At 42.0% G+C, this 19,302-nt stretch overlaps 1 protein-coding gene across 1 annotated transcript in view; it reads right to left on the bottom strand.

The window, feature by feature from the left end:
* Positions 1-10,508: 10,508 nt before the first annotated feature.
* LOC141110089 (transmembrane protein 26-like) overlaps positions 10,509-19,302 on the bottom strand; it is a 56,406-nt gene continuing 47,612 nt past the window's right edge. Inside the window, exon 3 of the mRNA XM_073601310.1 lies at positions 10,509-11,405. Coding sequence (XP_073457411.1) covers positions 10,827-11,405 — 579 coding nt within the window. The 3' untranslated portion in view covers positions 10,509-10,826. The remainder of the gene's footprint in view (positions 11,406-19,302) is intronic.

Raw genomic sequence — 19,302 nt, 5'->3', positions numbered from 1 at the left:
ACTTCAATTCACATGATCCTCAGCGTGCTGCATAGAAGTCCATAAGCTTTCCTAGCTATAGTTCTTTCCCTGCTAACTGGAAGGAATAGTGCAACACAACATCCAGCATAGCAATAGAAATTGAAAGTAAAACTGACTGTAAAGAGGAAAATGTCTCCTTTGCCACGTTTCTGTAATCCAGCATATGGCTACAGAAGTAAAAAAATTGCTCTTTTCCCTGCTTTTGACTCATATGCCGTTTACCCCAAAGGTTTGTCTACTTGGATCATTGGACGAAGAAATATGGCCCAGGTATTCTAGAATATTGTTGAGGGAAACTATTTTTAACTTGAAAAATGATAGCACTCAAGTGTATGCAAGCTTCTTCACCTACTATATCCTACAATGGCTACACTCTGTCAATGAAATCATTCCTAATGAAAATATTATATATGGCAATAGGGGGTGTCCTCATAAGTAACACAAAATTTGTGATATATGGTGATTGTGTTCTAACAAGAGGTAGTTACTTACACTAGTGAGTACTGTGTGATGCTTTAGCTGGACATATAGTGAATGTATATTTTACCTTGCTTATCAATACATGAAATACAGGACAGTCATTTATTGGTTTCTAGTTTTATTTAGGAGTATGCTTATTGAACAAATGTCTTATTTTTTGATACTCATGAATGTACGATTTCTGCATTCAATACTTTCTGATATGTAACCACAATTCTGTCATTGCATCTATTGTGCAATAAACAGATTTTAAAAAAAGTGTTTGAAAATGGTCAAAACAATATGTATATATTAAGCACTGTGTGCTTCCAGCATAGAACCCAAGCTGTCAAAGGCAACTCCCGGTCTCGAGTAATGATTGAGAGCCAGCAGGACCGAGTGCCGATCATGTGACCACTGCTGACAACCAATCACAGTGGCCACTTGATCAGGCAGACCTTCCTCCCCCCGGGCATAATAGCCCAGCTAAAGGAATGCTGGGGCTGGGTGGGAAGTGGTTAAAATGCACCTTAAAACTTAACTTTAAGGCTTTGCATGCTAGCAATCTTGTCGCTGACAGCAACTTACTGGCAAAAAGAAAGCTAGCATCTGTTTCTACTGTGTTGCTCCATCATTGCCACTACCCTTCAAAAAATTTAATTGGCACTCACTTGGGGGTTTTTAAAAAAAAAAAAAAAGTAAACTTTAGACCTGCCCCCATCCACCCGCCGCCATGCTCGCCTAGGCGAGAATATTATGTCTCTGCTGCTTCAGCCTCCTGGGATTCCATGTCAAATATCCCACGAGGCTACAGGAGTAGGGTTTCGCAGTGGCTTGAGGGCAAAGCTGCAGACATCATCAGAGGCCAGCTGGATTTCTGGGTTCTTTGCTTTTTACCAGCAAGTTTGTAAGCAGGTGTTCACTGAGGTATGATTGTGTTGGTTGCATTAATTAATTTCTTGGTTTAGTGTATTTTATGCTAGGTAAGTTGCACTATTTAGTTAATGTTGTCCTGAAGACGTGATGCTGTTTGATAAGCAAGAGTTAACTCTGCTAGTCATGTTTTTCTGAAGAGTACCATCCTCTGCTGGACAAAGCATTAAAAAGAGGAAACTATCTAGGGAACATAGATAGGAAGATAGTCTGCTAATCTTCTTTCTTTTACCACCCCTTGCGGGAGCCCAGTTGGGGTTCCAAGGGTTATGCACTTATGCTGCTGAATGGGCTTATGGACTAAAATATTTCTCATCTATTTAAGGTATGCCTACCTCCTGGGCACAAGGGAGCACCAGGAAAATCCTGAAAGGGCACTTAGAGGACTTTGTACAGGAATGTGTATGGAAGATGTTTCTGAGAACTGTCCATTGTCACATTTAAATACTTCAGCAAAAGAACTTTGTTGTCAAATCACTCTGCTTGGTCTGAAGTCAATAAAGGTGTGCATGCATGGTGCATCAAAGAACAGGGCTTATAAGGGGGGTGAAGAGAAGTCAGTGTGGACACATTACAAGTGTGTCTAACTTGCAGCGGGAGGAGAAGAGACTATATCGCCATTGCTAGGGGCAACCGGAATAATGTAAGGTGCTTAAGCAGCCAGCCAGCCAGCGGGAGTCTTAGTGATAGGGCATGGGTAATGGAGGGCCCTGGTAAGAAGTTTGGGAGTTTGATTTCCTCTTTAGTGAGCGGTGCCTCACATATAGGGACCAATATAGTGGTACAGGGTTTGCCATGTGCTTAGCCTGAGGTGCCATGGAAAAGAAGTGAGAGAGGCCTCAGGAATAGAGAAACTTGGGAACATGTGAAGAGATGATCTTTTGTGCCATGGAGAAGTCTTGTAGTGAGGTGACATGTCAGCCTGTGCTGGTGGAGTATGATACAGGCTCCACGGTACAGAATTGCTGCATCCATTGGGAGAAGTTACAGAGCAGCCAAATATGAGGTGTGTGCAATAAAGAAGAGAAAGTACAGGAAGGGTTAACTGTGCAAATAAAGTATGCTTTCTTCTAAGTCGAAGTGGCACCTTAATGATGATTTCATGTGACAGCGACCTCTGCCTGTAAGTACAGGCATTAGCAAGCTCTTCTTTCCACTTTAAGGGAAGAAGGGTGACCCCTGCATGCCCAACATCCATAGGGGGTTATTTTTCGAAAGGCAAATCCACTTTGCACTGCAAGTGCAATGGAAAGTGCACTGAAAGTGCACTTGGAAGTGCAGTCGCTCTAAATCTAAGGTGTAGATCTAAAATGAGTGGAAGCTCTGCTGATTTTATCATCAAATACTGTTTTTCATTTTCCTTGCATGTCCCCTTCGGTTCTACAGCGACTTTACTTCCAAATGCGCTTTCAGTGCACTTTCAAGTGCACTTGCAGTGCAAAGTGGATTTTCCTTTAGTAAATAACCCCTATAGTGTCCTACAGAGATGAGTGAAGAGGCAACCTCAGCCTGGACCCTGACCAGGCCACGCCCCCACCACTGGAGCTTAATCATGGGACACATGGGGTTCCCCATGTCTAAACTCCAAGGGCAGAGCAAAACACATTGGGGGCGTGGCCTGGTCAGAGTCCAGGCTGAGGTTGCCACTTCACTCATCCCTTTAAGACACTATGGATGTGTGGCATTGAAGGGTCACTCTTCTTTCCTTGAGCTCTTGCAGAAGCAAGGACAGGCTCCATCCCCTGCCAGCACTCTGTGCAGCAGTTGCAGAAGCACTAGTTTGCATACCACCCTTTTACCGAGCCTGAGCAGCACACTATCCATTTACAGGTCAAAGCACTCCCCACTTGTTAGTGAAAGGCAGGGTCTTTTTATATACTTTACAATATATAAGTATACATTCTGCAGAACAATGCTTGCAGGCCCATAGGTTTATTTTATTGCAGAAGAGACATTGGGGTTGATCTACTAAAGGCAAATCCACGCTGCACTACAAGTGCACTGCAAGTGCACTTGAAAGTGCACTTGCAGTGCACTTGGAAGAGCAGTTGCTGTAGATCTGAGGGGAAGATCTGAAATGAGGATAAGCTCTGCTGATTTTATCATCCAATCATGTGCAAGCTAAAATGCTGTTTTTTATTTTCCTTGCATGTCCCCCTCAGATCTACAGCGACTGCACTTCCAAGTGCATTTTCAGTGCACTTCCAAGTGCACTTGCAGTGCATTTGTAGTGCAAAGTGGATTTGCCTTTAGTAAATAACCCCCATTGAATGTTTCTTCTGCGATAGATAGCCTGCCTGCTTGAAAGCTATTTAATTTTGATTTTAGTTCCGATTTATTACAGTGTACCAAATAAAAGCCCTAATAGCAAGTTAACTGACAGCTAGTGTTGTGCTGCAAACTTTGGTCTGGGCATTTAGGTGTTAGTGACTATCTAATCCAATGTCTTCACAAGCAAGGCATTAGAGATTCTTTTAGATGTACAGTACATTTGGCTGTTTGAAATCACCAGTAATAGGAGCATAGGTGGGAGTTGGCTAAACATACACACTGTCTGTCTACATTTAGCAGTTTGTTATATCCAGTGGTTGCAGAAGTGCTTTGCAGCATTAAAATCACAATGTATGGCTTATAGCTGTGATGGCATTGAAACTACCAGATATGTGGAAGATTTGCCTTTTTATTGCTTCTTGTCTGGAGTTGCAGAAACACTAGTCTGGGGATGTGATGGCAGCTGTAAAAGCACAGGAACAATAAAGACAAAGGTAAGCGGTTTTGTTTGCAAAGTTGCTAGGTACCCCATATTTATACTGTATATATGTACTGTAACATGTAAAGTTATAGTCCATAAAAAAGGAAATCAACACAATCATTTAAATGCAACAACAGTACATAATGCCACATTCTAATGCATAAATGCATTGAGTACTTTTACATTTAACAAGCAGGTAAAATGATAACGTAAAAGTACAAAAAAATAACAAACAAGTTGACATGGTACAATTCAGAGCATAACTGCACACAATAGTCCACCAGCATAACAGTGATGAGCTTAGAGGCAAATAGGACAACCTTGACTATAAACATACGGCACAAGATGCATGTAGAGCAGGGGTCTCAAACTGGTGGCCCTCCAGCTGTTGCGAAACTACAAGTCCCATGAGGCATTGCAAGGCTGACAGTTACAAGCATGACTCCCACAGGCAGAGGCATGATGGGACTTTTGCAACAGCTGGAGGGCTGCCAGTTTGAGACCCCTGATGTAGAGCATTTCAAGAGAAGCCATTCAATACCTAGAGAGCATCATGAAGATGGGGAGTAGGTGGGGTGGGTGGGTTGGAAGAGGGAGAGAAGTGAGAAGGAAAAAAGAGGGGGGGGACGACTTCCCAACCAACATTCTGTGAGAAATAACCCCAGCCAAGTCTACTATTGAGATGTCCAAGGGAGCCAGACGTTATCACATTTCCAGGAGCAGCCATGGTTAAGATACATGCTGCTCTACCACTGTATAAATTAACTTATCATGGACTCCCATAATGATAAGAGTAGGGAAAGAAACCAAGGCCCATTTACACAAGATAAGAAAAGGAGAGCTGGGACTTTAAATGAGATGTGTGTTTGCATAAATGAAAATTAATACACAAAATTACATAAGTTTATTCATGAATTGCACATGAGAGATGGTACATTACAGATATGATGAGCTGATGTGCATATAATTGACAATAAAAAATTAATTCATTATTGCACATGGTTTCTCATTTCATGCTGCACACCCTTTAGAACACACGTGTCAGCAATAGCACCACCGCCAGGATCATCAGGTACCCACTCCTTTCACTTCCCTCTGGTTTCTTTTTGTTATTTGGTCACTTCAGTTAGTTCCTGATTTTCCTGACAGAATTGATCTGTCGTTATCTCAGGATGTTGCACTGTATCACCCTTTGCCTTTCTTGGTATGAGGTTTCCTACCTCCCTCACCCCTTTTCCTTCACACTGACTCCATTAGTACATAAGCTTAATGCCCTTTACAAGTCACACCTTGCACTCATCATTGACCACACGCATTTTTTAAATGTATTTAGATATTGGATCTGTTCCCAGGCACCATCATGTATTCCACCATGGACCCTTTCCCCCTCCCTCCTCTCGAGTGTGATGTTTTCTGCCTTGGTTGCCTGCAGATTTACGTCCCCTCAGCTCCCGGCAGGGACATTTTCCAGCTTTCCTCAATTTTCGGTTCTCAGCATTTCATGACTAATTTTGGAGCTGATATGTAAGTAATTTTGGGGTGTCTTGCTTTTTTCCTCCCCCTTATCCTTATTTTATTTAGGTAATTTGAAATATCTTTCATATTTTTTGTAGATATGCATTCTGCATTAGCTTCTGAAGAAGTGGCAATATATCCACGAAACGCGTCAAGATTTTAATGCAGTCTTTTATTAATTATGCGTTTACATCATATCCCATATATGGATTTCATCCACCATGTGCAATAATGACATTTTAATTTTTTATTGTCAATTATATGCACATCAGCTCATCATATCTGTAATGTACCATGTCTCATGTGCAATTCATGAATAAACGTATGTAATATTGTGTATTAATTTTCATTTGTGCAAACACACCTCATTTAAAGTCCCAACTCTCCTTTTCTTATTAATTAATAGGGATGGAGGCGTATGCTCGTTTTAACCATATGCCTCATTCAAAGTCCCAAACCAACCCCTTTCTTTATACCATTTACTCAAGATTTTACCTTTCTGCATAATATAACAAATAAGATTAATAGTTTTATATGGTGCGGTCTTTGGTCATCATCATAGATACCCAGAAAGGCAAGTTCTGGGATCGATGGAAGGCTTAGCTGAATTTCAGAATTAAGGAGATCATAGACCTCCAACCAAAACTGAGAAACTTTGGGGCGCTCCCAGAACATGTGAATATAGGTACCTGGGTAGAGCAGGCTCGCGGGTAAGTAGATGTACGCCTAGGGTAAATCCTATGTAACTGTACTATTGTGTAATACACCTTATGAAGAAATGTCATTGGTATCAATTTATCCCTGGAGGAAATAACCAATTTAGAACAGGCCTCCAGGCAATTCTCCCAGTCCTCTTTGTCAAGAGCTGGGATGTTAGCCTTACACAAATCCCACAACTGTTTCCTTCAGAGAGTCTGTATGTAGGAGAGCTGCATATAGAGCAGAAAGAGGGTTGCTCAGGTCATCTTGATCTAGCAATTCCTCAGTTGGGTCAGCTTGGAGGACAGGCACAAGAAGGATCTGATACCTGATGGCATGGCGCAGTTGAAAGTACCGAAAAAACATCCAGTCCAGCAATCTGAATTTCTGAGAGAGGTGGAAAGTGAGCCAAGGTAGAATTCCCCCACAGGGGTTGAGTGGGTGACCAATGATTTACCTAAATAAATATACACCTAGCCGCTCCACACACCTGTAAGGTGGCTTTAGTAGGAATAGGAAGCATGACACAGGCCCTCGGTCCTCTGTATATCAAATTCCGGAGCTCCGAAAGAGAGCCCAGAAATGCAGCCTCCAGACAGACCTCAGCATTGAATGCAACAAACCACCAATGAACAGTAACGAGGATGGTCGATGAGCGTTGGGAGTTGTAGGGTGGATTTCGACAATCAGGGAAGGGTCCCATGCCAAATAAACATACTCACACAGCTGTCTATCTCCTGAAAGAAGGAAGTCGGAACCCACACTGGGCAATTTCCGAAAAACATATGTAAATTTTGGCAAGATCATCATCTTAATGAGGTTAATGTGTCCCAAAAAACTGAGTGGGAGATTGGCCCAAGAGGCACCTTGTTCCCGGAGTAGCAAAAGCAGGGGATATACATTTTTAACAGTAAAGGCAGTCAGATCCCATGACACCTGCACGCCCAAATGCCTAAACTTGTCCACCCAGTGCAAAGAAGAAGCACTAGCCATCCGCCTGGCCCCAGAGTCTAGAGGAAACATAACGGACTTGGACCAATTAATATGAATGCCAGAGTATGTACCAAAAGTGTCAAACAGTTCCAAGGTTGCCAACAATAAGGGGCCTCCTGTAAGGCATCCTGTAAATACAGCAAGGCATCGTCAGCATAAAGCAACAATTTTTCCTCTAGCTGTCCAATGTAAAGACCTTGAATCCCTGGGGAATCTCTAAGATAGCCAGGGGTTCAAGTAGGGCAAACAAACTAGGGGAGAGGAGACAGCCTCGACTGGTACCCCTTCAGAACCACATAATGAGTCCTTGCAAGCCACATAATGAGCCTGGTCCGGAACCTCAACATATGCCGCCTCCAGCCGAGCCTCCTCTGCCTCCAATGCCTCCAGTGAGGCAGCCAACCCCCATCGGGATGCAGAAATACGAGTAATATATTCACCCCTCATATAAGATTTAAAAGCATCCCATATCACCTGGGGAGAGGCGGAATCTTCATTTGGTACCCAATAGTTTCATACAGACTCAGTAATGGGTTCTTGAAACTTCGGATCAACAGCCTAGAACATGGAAAGCCTCAAAAACCATCTCTCTGACATCACTAAAAGATGCAGCTGCACCAGAAGGGGAGCGTGGTCAGAGATGCAATGTAGTATAATTTGTACAGACTGCACTCACTAAAAAACAGATGGTTATGCCAAATCAATGCGGGAGGGGGTCCTATGAGTAGTGGAGTGACACATGTACTCGTAACTATTAGGGTGAAAGTGCCGCTATACACCTACCAGGGCAAATGTATTGGCCCAATGGGAGAGATCTAAGGAGGAGCGGGCGGAGGTGTAGAGTCTGTGCAGCTCCAGACTGGGAACCAATACTCCTATTGCAGAGATATTTCTACTATTTTCACCCTGACAGGGTAGCTTTAAAGAGGAAGTAAACCCTGATGGGTGTTACTTCCTCTTTTGTTCCCTGAAAAGTAAAAGCATAATGGACTAGTATGCATTGCATACTAGCCCATTATGTGCCGCTTACCTGCAAACTAAGGCTGCGATGTCCCTGATGTCCCTGCTGGTGGCTGCGTCCATCTTCACCCCTCTTCCTTTCGGGGCTGTGGACTCCGGCTCTGTGACTGGCCAGAGCGGGAGCCGACAGTCACGGCACGGGCCCTATAGAAACATGCCCTTTCGTCAGTGCGCATGCTCCAATGATGTCGGCACAAGCATATATGGTAAATATCTTATAAACTGTGCAGGTTTGGGAGATATTTCCAGCACCTACAGGTAAGCTTTATTATAGGCTTACCCGTAGGTAAAAGTGGTATATAAGGGTTTACAACCACTTTAAGGATCAGCAGCTTAAAGGATAAATTCACCTTTGGGAAAATGTTACATATTCCACCCGTTTTTACGATGTAAGGGCAGACAGCTTACACTGACAGTCTGCAGGAGTCCTGCATGGCACCCACAATCTGCTGATAACTGGTGCAATGCTTCTACAGGCTCCTAAAAAAAATGTAAAAATTGTTTTACCTGCAAAAAATGTGCATTTATTTTTTTGTTTTAAAAAGGTGAACTTATCCTTTAGTTATTTGGAGATTTTGCATCAAATAATTTATTTGCATTTCTGCAAACATGTTAGCCATCTTTTGTTTTAGGATAGGTAGATGTTTAAATTGGTAGCAGGTTTGAATACTATATGACCTAACATTTGTGGACCACTGACCATCACATCAAGTATATACTGTATGTTTTACTTTGCAAGGTTTACAAAAGAAGTGAGATAGAAAGTTTTGAAAAAATACATTTTTTAGTGTTTCTGAAGATAACTTTCCATAAGCAACAACAGATATTTACCCCAAAATATTAATATTAAAGTCTTCTGAAGACCAAGATACAGCATACATGTGATTTTTGTGTAACATGGAACTCCTACCCTCAAGAAGTGGTTTGTGTACTCCACAAAGGTAATGAAGTAAAATAAAACTGAGCAAAGTAGAACGGGAGACATAAGGTTTTCTTCTTGCATTATTGCCCCCCAGTGATTGTGTAGAGAAAGATCTCTTAGTAGAAGTATTGTGATGCCTGCCTTTAAACGCACATGAATTTTAATGGCACCCCAGGCTTAGTCCATAGGGTTCAATATTGAGTTGGCCCACCATTTGCAGCTATAAGAACTTCAACTCTTCTGGGAAGGCTGTCAGCAAGGTTTAGGAGTGTGTCTATGGGAATGTTTGACTATTCTTCCAGAAGTGCATTTGTGAGGTCAGGCGCTGATGTTGGACAAGAAGTCTGGCTCGCAGTCTCCACTCTAATTCATCCTAAGGGTGTTCTATCGGGTTGAGGTCAGGACTCTGTGCAGGCCAGTCACCTTCCTCCAACCCAGACTCACTCATCCATGTCTTTATGAGCCTTGCTTTGTGCACTGGTCCAAATCATTTGGTGGAGGGGTGATTATGGTGTGGGGTTGGAATTGGTCCCTTAGTTCCAGTGAAGGGAACTCCTAAGGCGCCAGCATACCAAAACATTCAGGACAATTTCATGCTCCCAACTTTGTGGGAACAGTTTGGGGATGGCCCCTTCCTGTTCCAACATGACTGCGCACCAGTGCACTAAGCAAGGTGCATAAAGACATGGATGAGTGAGTTTGGGGTGGAGGAACTTGACTGGCCTGCAAAGTCCTGGCCTTAATCTGATAGAACATATTTGGGATGAATGAGAGTGGAGACTGCGAGACAGGTCTTCTCGTCCAACATCAGTGCCTGACCTCACAGATGCACTTCTGGAAGAATGGTGAAACACTTCCATAGAATCACTCATAAACCTTGTTGGCAGCCTTCCCAGAAGAGTTGAAGCTGGTATAGCTGCAATGGGTGGGCCAACTCAATATTGAACCCTTCGGACTAAGAGGCAGGTGTCCAAATACTTTTGACAATATAGTGTACATCAAACGAAATAAGTTGTTGTTGTGCAGTCAGTTATAAATTCAACAACATGGCCACGCTAACTACTGAAAATGCCAAAAGTCAACCAAATGAAAATGCAACATGCAAATGCAGTTTAATTGGTCAAGATACCAGTGAGACAAAGAGGGTCAGTTTCTGGGTAGTTTGTCAACATACAACAATCAGGTAAGGGGCACTAAAAGGTGTGAAAGGAATTCTTCAAGTAGAGTGTATGTCTCTAATCAATAGTAATACTTTGTACTCCCTTGTACTGACTTAGGGCCCCCTACTAGTCAGGAGTCCCAATTGTCTGAATGCAAATAAGACAAAATACGGAAACAGATTCATGCTAGTTTCTTGCCACTAAAGGTGAATGCATTTAGCTCTGCTGGACATCACTACTTCATAAGTAACATGAAGTTGACACTCCCATAGGTCAACCCTGTTTATATACTACTGGTCAAAACTTTATGCATTCTTCCCCCTTCCCTAACTCCCAGTTCTAAAATTTGATTTCATTCATTTTGTTCATATTTTTTCCTATCCCACCTATCTTTGTATAGTAACGCACCAAGCCTGTATGTTTCTAATGTGAGTTTTAAAATGTTTTTAAAAATGAAGAAAACGATAGAATCAGTAACTTCTCCAAGTAAAATTACCACGTAAACTCGATAAACAAGTAATGGTCCATCGTGCATTGCAACAGTGATAAGGAAGTTTTGTACTTCGTTAGAGCTGCAAAGAGCCATTTTGTGCATTTTAACATCTGATAATGACAATGACTTGTCTGTGATGCTTGTTTTCTGAGACTTTGGTGCTGGTTCCTCTTGTGTGAGCACAATTGTGAACTGTGTGATGGTCCAGCAAAAGAGACACAGGCCTACAATGGCTACAGTTGCATGAGCGTTCACTTTCTTTTCTCTGATTAGCTGTAAAATATCCAGTATGTCGGCACCTAACCCAAGGTAGGTCAGGAGAAGCTGAGAAAGCTGTTCTCTGTTCAGGCCACCTTTTGGCATCAACCAGCGTCCCAGTATCAGGACTACGATCAGTATCTGCTCCAAAACTTGGAGAAGAGTGGATTTCTCCTGGAACTTCTTGGAAAGATTAGAACATTAAGGCAAATTAGAATGAGCATAATATTAACAAACATATAAACAGTTTTTCAAATAATTAAAGATGTGGTTGGACAGGAACACCTAAGCCCTATGCACACTGGGTAGTTAGCCCTGGTGCATGGAGCTCTGGTGGAGGGGACAGGTGTCCCATCCTGCCTGCTTCCAGCAGCATGTCAAACTCTATGACAAATGTTGCGGCTGGACAGGGCTGGAAGGTGCAACTAATGGTATGAATGTTTAGGTCTCTATGCACTCAGGGACAAATAATAAAACAATATGCACCCATGCTAATAATGTATAGAAAACAACTTGACCTAAGCAGCTGCTACTGGGTGTATTCCCTCTTACAGCAATTGCAAATATGATTGGAAATGAATAGCAGTGCTAATAACTAAGGTGTTCCAAAATATAAAGTGCAATTGTCTACAACAAAGAAATCCACAATTCTATGCAACTAGCTAATACTAAAGTGTTCCAAAATATTTAAAGTGCAACTGTGCTACAATAAAGTGCTCCAATAAAATCCACTATTTATGCAACTAATAAATACTCTACACATCCATGTGTATGAATGAATGAACCTTCTTCTCATCCAAATATATCAATACATCCACAAATGTAATTATAAACAAAGACTTAAAATGATTAACACCAACTGCATAGATAATTATTGTTTAGTCCATAGTCTCCGTGCTGATAAAGTATCTATTTAAAGTGGGGTTCCACCCAAAAAAAAAAAAACTACATAAAAAATCCTAAAAAAAAAAAAATCCTAAAAAAAATTGGATATTTTATTTTTTTTTACTCACCTCTAAATGCCTGTTGCTAGGGGGTCCCTCGTAGTCTGCCTCTTTCAGTGCCTGGGCTGGTGACATCACTTCCGTCTCGGCACAGGAAGGACTCAGCTCTGCTCCCTCTCTCCTGTCAATCATCTGGGACCCATTACAGGTCCCAGGTGACTGAGCGGCCAATCACGGCGCGCGGCGCCGCTCGCGCATGCGCAGTGGGTGCCAGGCTATGAAGCCACAGCCCGGCGCCCACAGTTGCAATGCCGGCGCCGCTGAACGGAGAGGGAGACGAGCGGGGCTTCGATCCCCCGCATCGCTGGACCCTGGGACAGGTAAGTGTCCAATTAAAAGTCAGCTGCTGCAGTATTTGTAGCTGCTGACTTTTAATTTTTAATTTTTTTTTTTTTGACTGGCCCTCCTCTTTAAGTGCAATTGTCATAAATCAAGTGCAAAAACAGCTTCTTGTGCTTTCGTTCTTATGTTCCCCTTTAGAGTGAATCACTCACCAGATCTCATGACCAGTGACCACTAGAAATAAGGAGGTCAAAGAGCTCTGTTGCATGTGGAGCTTTCTCTTGAAAAAAATGATCTTCAGATTCTCCGAAATCCTCAGGAAACTTGATCTCCTTTCACATACAGACAGGCAAGTAGTAAACTGCAAAAACAAATCCAACTATTTTCCACCTCATTCCACCATAACCACATGTAAAAACACATAGTGAGAAAAGATCCATTGCATACAACTCTATTAAAATTAGAATCTGACAAATAAAATTGCAAACTCCAAGGAGCCAGCTTGCTTTCCATTGTGAAGTGACGTGAAGCTCCAAGGTGTTTTGGAACACATTAGTGTTAAAACTGTGGATTTCTTTGGTATACATTGTAGCAAAATTGCACTTTATTTTGGAGGACTTCAGTTGTTAGCTCAGGGACAAATGCCTGGAATGCACCCTTCTTGCATTATGGGCGTTCATCCCTGAGGGCATACTGCCTGAAATGTTCATTCTGCTAGGTGCACAATTCAGCTGCAGCAGCCAGCTTTCAGCCGATCATGGAGTGTGATAGGTTGCCAGCAGCAGGGCTGGATGGGACACCTGTGACCTCCGCCCGCATCAACGGAACCCCATGCACCAGGACTAAACACTCTAGTGTATGTAAACCTTAACGATGAACGTCTACTATATGATGCCTTCTGGTCTTTTTTTTTTTTTTTAAATCAAAAAGGTTTTTATTGCTCAAGAAACAGAAAACATCATCATACATGTTAGACATTGCATTTTGTATCGTCAATTAAGAGTCAGTTATACAACCATTAATCACAACTTGCTGTATGCATATATATGAGGATACACAGTTCGTAGTAAAGGGATTATTAAATCATTTTTACCCAACAAGTCCTTTCAATCTCTTGCCATTTAGTCAATAATCCTAGCTTCTCCACTTCTGCCCCAGTGTTTGTACTGTTGCCCACCCAAGTGTGTCTCCAGGTATCTCTATGAACATCTAAGCAACCTCATCTGTACCAATTCTCTGGGGCTTATACCTGGCGTATCAAGCCATGCAGCCCACAACTTGTCAAATTTCCCAGGATTCCCCTATGCTGGTATATGTATTTTTCCATGATAAGAAAGTTACCCATATGCTGAATCCATGTTTTAACCATCGACGGTGTAGCAGATTTTCAGCTCATAAGTATTTAAGTATTGTTTTCCTAGCCTGAAACAGTGCTCTGGTGAAAGCCGTCCTTGTCATCTCCTCCGGGATTACCTCCTCCAATACCCCTAGAAGGCACCCTAGTGGATCAAGAGGGACATTAGTTTGAAATACCCGGTTGAGTAGGGCCAGGACCCCCGTCCAATACCTGTGGAGTTTGGGGCAGCACCAGAGGAGATGTATCAGGTCATCCGGCACTATCCTGCACCTGCCACACAACGGGTCTGGCATTTTACCCATCTTGTAAAGTTTTACTGGAGTGTAGTGCACTCTTAATAGGATGTATAATTGGGAAACTTTTTGTGATACGTTTAGCGAACAGGTGTTGACAGCCTAAAGGGCCTCTTCCCACTGTTCCCCTGTGTTGGGGCCTAAGTCTGCCTCCCATTGTGACACTGCCTTCATGGGGTGTCCCTCCAGAAATGAAGAAAGAAGCATGAGGTAACATTGGGATATTATAGCCTTTGTGTCTGTTTGCACTATGTGGAAAATAAGGGTGGGAGACCGTACCCAGTCCACTGCGACAACCTGCGCCTGAACAGCATGTTTTAGTTGTAAGTAGTAGAAAAGCATGTTGGAAGGTAGTGCATATTTAGATTGCAAGTCGAAAGAGAGCAACTTCCTGTTATGGAAGACATGTCTTAGGGGACGCCACGTGGGACCCTGTTGAAGTTTGGCCAGTTCCTCATAAGATTTATTCCCCCAAATTGGGCGGTAGGCTGTGTACCCCGTGACATGTTGCAGCTGTTTGACCTTGTTCCACACTTTCTGAAGAAGTGTGTAAGTGGGCATTTGTTTGTTAGGCCATTGAAACGGCTGAGGCCCCAGGCCCTCTGTGGTACCGACTCCGCCCCTGTGCCAATCAGCAGAAGTTTAGCTGATGAGTCTGCAGGAGACGGAGCCATAGCTCCTATCAGGTGCTGTAACAGTGCAGCCAAATAGTATATCCAAGGGTTGGGGAGTGCAAGACCTCCCCCCCTCCTTTGGATACTGTAGCTGCTTCAATTTGATCCTGGGGGGTTAGTGTGCCATAATAGTAATCTGAATAAGGAGTTTACCACTCAAAATATTTTCAGTGGAATAACTACCGGCGTGTTGTGGAGCAGGTACAGGAATTGGGGCATCAGGATCATCTTGACGAGATTCGTCTTCCCTGCCAGGGACATTTTGAGTCTGTTCCATATATTTATTTTGTCTCTGAGTCAGCAGGGGATATATGTTTAGCCTATAGTAATCGGTCAGTTAGGGGGATATATAAATGCCTAAGTATTTAAAGGAAGTCACTACGGGGACAGGACAAGGAAGATCTGTATTCAAAACAGAAGTCCCATCCAGAAACATCAGTGTGGACTTGGACCAATTAATGGTAAGACCTGAATAGTGGCCAAAATCCGCAACGAGAGACATTGCATGAGACAATGAAGCATCCACGTCCTCCAGAAAGAGGAGCATGTCATCGGCGTAGAGCATTATCTTCTCATGCAATTCCCCATAACGAAATCCCTTAATTTGTGGACAGTCCCTCACCTGTGCAGTGAGAGGTTCAATAGCCAATGCAAATAGCAGGGGAAACAGGGGGCACCCTGCCTAGTTCCCCTGCCTAGTGCAAAGACGTGTGACATCCTATCTGACATGCGTATGGCGGCCTGTGCTGAGGCATACAGTAACCGTACCCATGCAATGAATCTAGGACCAAACCCAAATTTGGACAATATAGCCCAGAGGTATCGCCAACTGACACTGTAGAATGCCTTATTGGCATCAAGAGACAACATTGCCCTGTGGCCAGCCACATCTGCCGGCGTCTGCATGTTCAAAAAAAGCCGTCTAAGGTTGGTTGCAGTGGATTTCCGTGGCATGAAGCCTGCCTGGTCTGGGTGAATGATAGACAGAATAGCCTTGTTAACCCTCATGGCCAGAACCTTGGCCAATATTTTAACGTCACTTTGCAGTAACGAGATGGGCCTGTACGAGCCCGGGTCTACCGGGTCTTTTCCAGGTTTGAGTAGTAATATAATATTTGCCCTTGTCATAGTTATTGGTAGCTGCTCTGATTTGAAGGAGGAGTTAAAGATCTCCAGTAGTTTGGATAGAATCACCTCATCATACTGGGTGTAGACCTCCATCGGGATCCCGTCATCCCCTGGCGCCTTGCAAGTAGGGAAGGAGGCAGCCGCCTCCCTCAATTCGTCCAGTGCGAATGGGGCTTCCAGCTCCATGTGCGCCTGACGGGTCAAAACCAGTAGGGATATTGTATCTAGGTAGCCCTGCAGTGCCTCACCCCAGTAGTCCTCACATGGCTTGTACAAGTCTGCATAGAAGGAAGCTAGTTCAGTAATTATCAGTTCAGAGTCATTCGCCTTCTGGTCTTTTTAATATACCATTGAAAGCATTTTGTTGTATCTGTTTGAAAAGCGCAAAGGAAAAAAACGTTAAAGTGATTGTAAACCTTTTTTCTTTCTTTACAATAATACGCATGCTTGTCTAAAAACACAGATAGCATGGCTAGGCCCCATCCCGCTCCCTCGTCACAGAATTTGAACGACAGCTGTAAGAGCCAATGGCTCCCGCTGCTATCAAACTGCCCGGTGAGGAGGGAGAGAACAGAGAGAGCTTCTGCTCTCGTGCACAGTGCTGGATCAGGATCAGGCTCAGGTAAGTATAAGGGGACTGAGGGAATTCTGTGGCGAGAATTAGAGAGGGGGAATCTATTTAACAGGGCCATAGACAGCAATAAAAAACTGACAGGTGTTCTAATTCATCTCCACTCTATCGAAAACTAAAACGTTTTGCTTTTAGTTATACTTTAAACCATGCCTCCCAACATTTTGAGATGGGAATGAGGGACACCTACTAGCAAACATATTTAGGCATAGGACATTCCCCCCTGTCACAAACCCTTAAAGGAGAATTAACCAAAAAAAAAAAAGGTTATTTATATCCACACTGGCTTTTTTTTACCACTACTATTCCTTTATATTGACTTTTAAAATTTACAAATACAGTAATTTAGAAATTGGATGAAAGGTTTAGCACTGGGAAACACCTTTTCAAGGATAAAAAGTGAATTTTATATACAGCTATATGCATTAGACCAAAATGAGGGACAAATGAGGAGGAAAGAGGGACAGAGGGACATTGCTCCAAATCAGGGACAGTCCCTCGAAATCAGGCACAGTTGGGAGCTATGCTTTAAACTTTTAGAACCATTTTAATCTTGTCAGAAATTCAGCACTCTCCTGAGTTTTCTGTACACTTCATCTCCTATCTTCAAGAGTTTGTTAACCACTTCAAAACCAGGCACTTTTACCCCCTTCCTGCCCAAGGCAGTTTTCAGTGCTGTCACATTTTGAATGACAATTGTGTAATCATGCAACACTGCACCCATATGAAATGTTTATCATTTTTTCCACACAAATAGAGCGGCCTTTTGGTGGTATTTAATCACTACTGGCTGCTAAATAAACGAAAAATCGCCAACAATTTATTTATTTTTTTTAAAGCATTTTTCTTAGTTTCTGTTATAAAATATTGCAAATAAATAATCTTTCTTCATAAATTGAGGCCAAAATGTATACTGCTACATTTCTTTGGTGAAAATAACCCAAATCAGTGTACTTTATCTGTAAAAAAGTTCTAGAGTCCACAAACTATTATATATATATATATATATATATATATATATATATATATATATATATAATAGTATAATATATATATTTATATATATATATATATATATATATATATATATATATATATAATATATATATATATATATATATATATATATATATATATATATATATATATATATATAAATACAGTATATATATATATATATATATATATATATATACTGTATTTATTGGCGTATAACACTCACTTTTTCACCATTAAAATCGGGTGCAAATAGCGTGTGCGTGTTATACGCCAATACTTTAATTTTAGCTGCCTCGGAGGGGACAGTGAGGGGGGGCAGGACGAGCGCCGTCAGATTACATACAGCGAGAATCTCCTGTTTACTTGGCGGCATCTGTAAGAAGAAGTCCCGTCTCTTGGGCCGCCTTTGGACCACTGTTCTGTCTATCATAGGAGATTCTCACTGTATGTAATCTGACGGCGCTCGTCCTGTCCCCCTCCCTGTCCCCTCTGGGCTGCAGATGGGCATCGATCAAGCTGCACTGATGGCAATGGTGAGGCTGCTGCATTGATGGCAATGGTGAGGCTGCATTGATGTGGACTGATGAGGCTGCATTGATGGCACTTGTGAGGCTGCAGATGGGCATTGATCAGGCTGCATTGATGGCAATGGTGAGGCTGCAGATTAGCACTGACCCTTATTTTGCTTCAAAGTTCCTTACTTAAAATTTAAGTTTTTTTCCTGAAACTTCCCTCTTAAAATGAATGTGCGTGTTATACGCCTGTGCGTGTTATACGCCGATAAATATGGGTGTATATATATATATATATATATATATATATATATATATATATATATATATATATATATATATATATATATATATATAGATATATAGATTAATCCTGATGTACTGACAGCCCGAAAATGCCAGGACAGTACAAATATCCCCCAAATTACACTTTTTTTGCAAAGAATTTAAGTAATGAAGACATTTTTCTGATGTTTTTTTTCTCTAACATCCCAGATACCAAGCAATTGTGCTGTAAGTTTGAAAATTACTTGCTAAGCTATTGCTAGACTTGCCAGGCTTCACAAGTTTAATGCACAATTGCAGCAAGTCCGTATTGCATGACTCCAGATCAACTTTCTTTGCAAACATTCTGCAAGTCTACTGCAAGTTCTGGTTCAGTTATGTTGTGCAATAGTCATCCCATCACAGGGGTCACTGTGGCTGAAATTTCATGGTGTAGACTTGCAGAGCTCTTTCTGTAGACTCACCACTGCAACTTTGCTCTTGCTAGAGACTTGCAATGTAAATTTGTTACAAATTGGAAAAGTGTCAACTAGAACTTGTGCTTCAAGTGCTCTGCAAGTGTACAACTTGCCAGTGAAAAGATGCAGCAAGTTAACAGACTTACAATTCAACTCTGCCACAAATTTGTGGCAAGTTATCCTTGCCATGTGAGATACTGTCGCCAGTGTAGTATAGTGTCATCATATACCATATACCTGGTGTGGCAGTGATCTGGGACACTGACTGGTGACAGTATGTAAAAAAAAAAAAAAGTTTAAAGTTTATTTTTTTATTTTTTTTAAAAATCTGTTTATTTAATTAAAAAAAAATTATAATAGTGAATTTCACTGTTATAAGCAACCATTTCTTTAAAATAAAATCTATTCATTAGGTGTTTACTATTGTGATTAGCTATGATTGGTTACAGCTAAT

The sequence above is a fragment of the Aquarana catesbeiana genome, linkage group LG10 (assembly GCF_042186555.1).
Source record: "Aquarana catesbeiana isolate 2022-GZ linkage group LG10, ASM4218655v1, whole genome shotgun sequence".
Taxonomy (NCBI): domain Eukaryota; kingdom Metazoa; phylum Chordata; class Amphibia; order Anura; family Ranidae; genus Aquarana; species Aquarana catesbeiana.
This window is presented reverse-complemented; position numbering and strand designations above follow the sequence as displayed.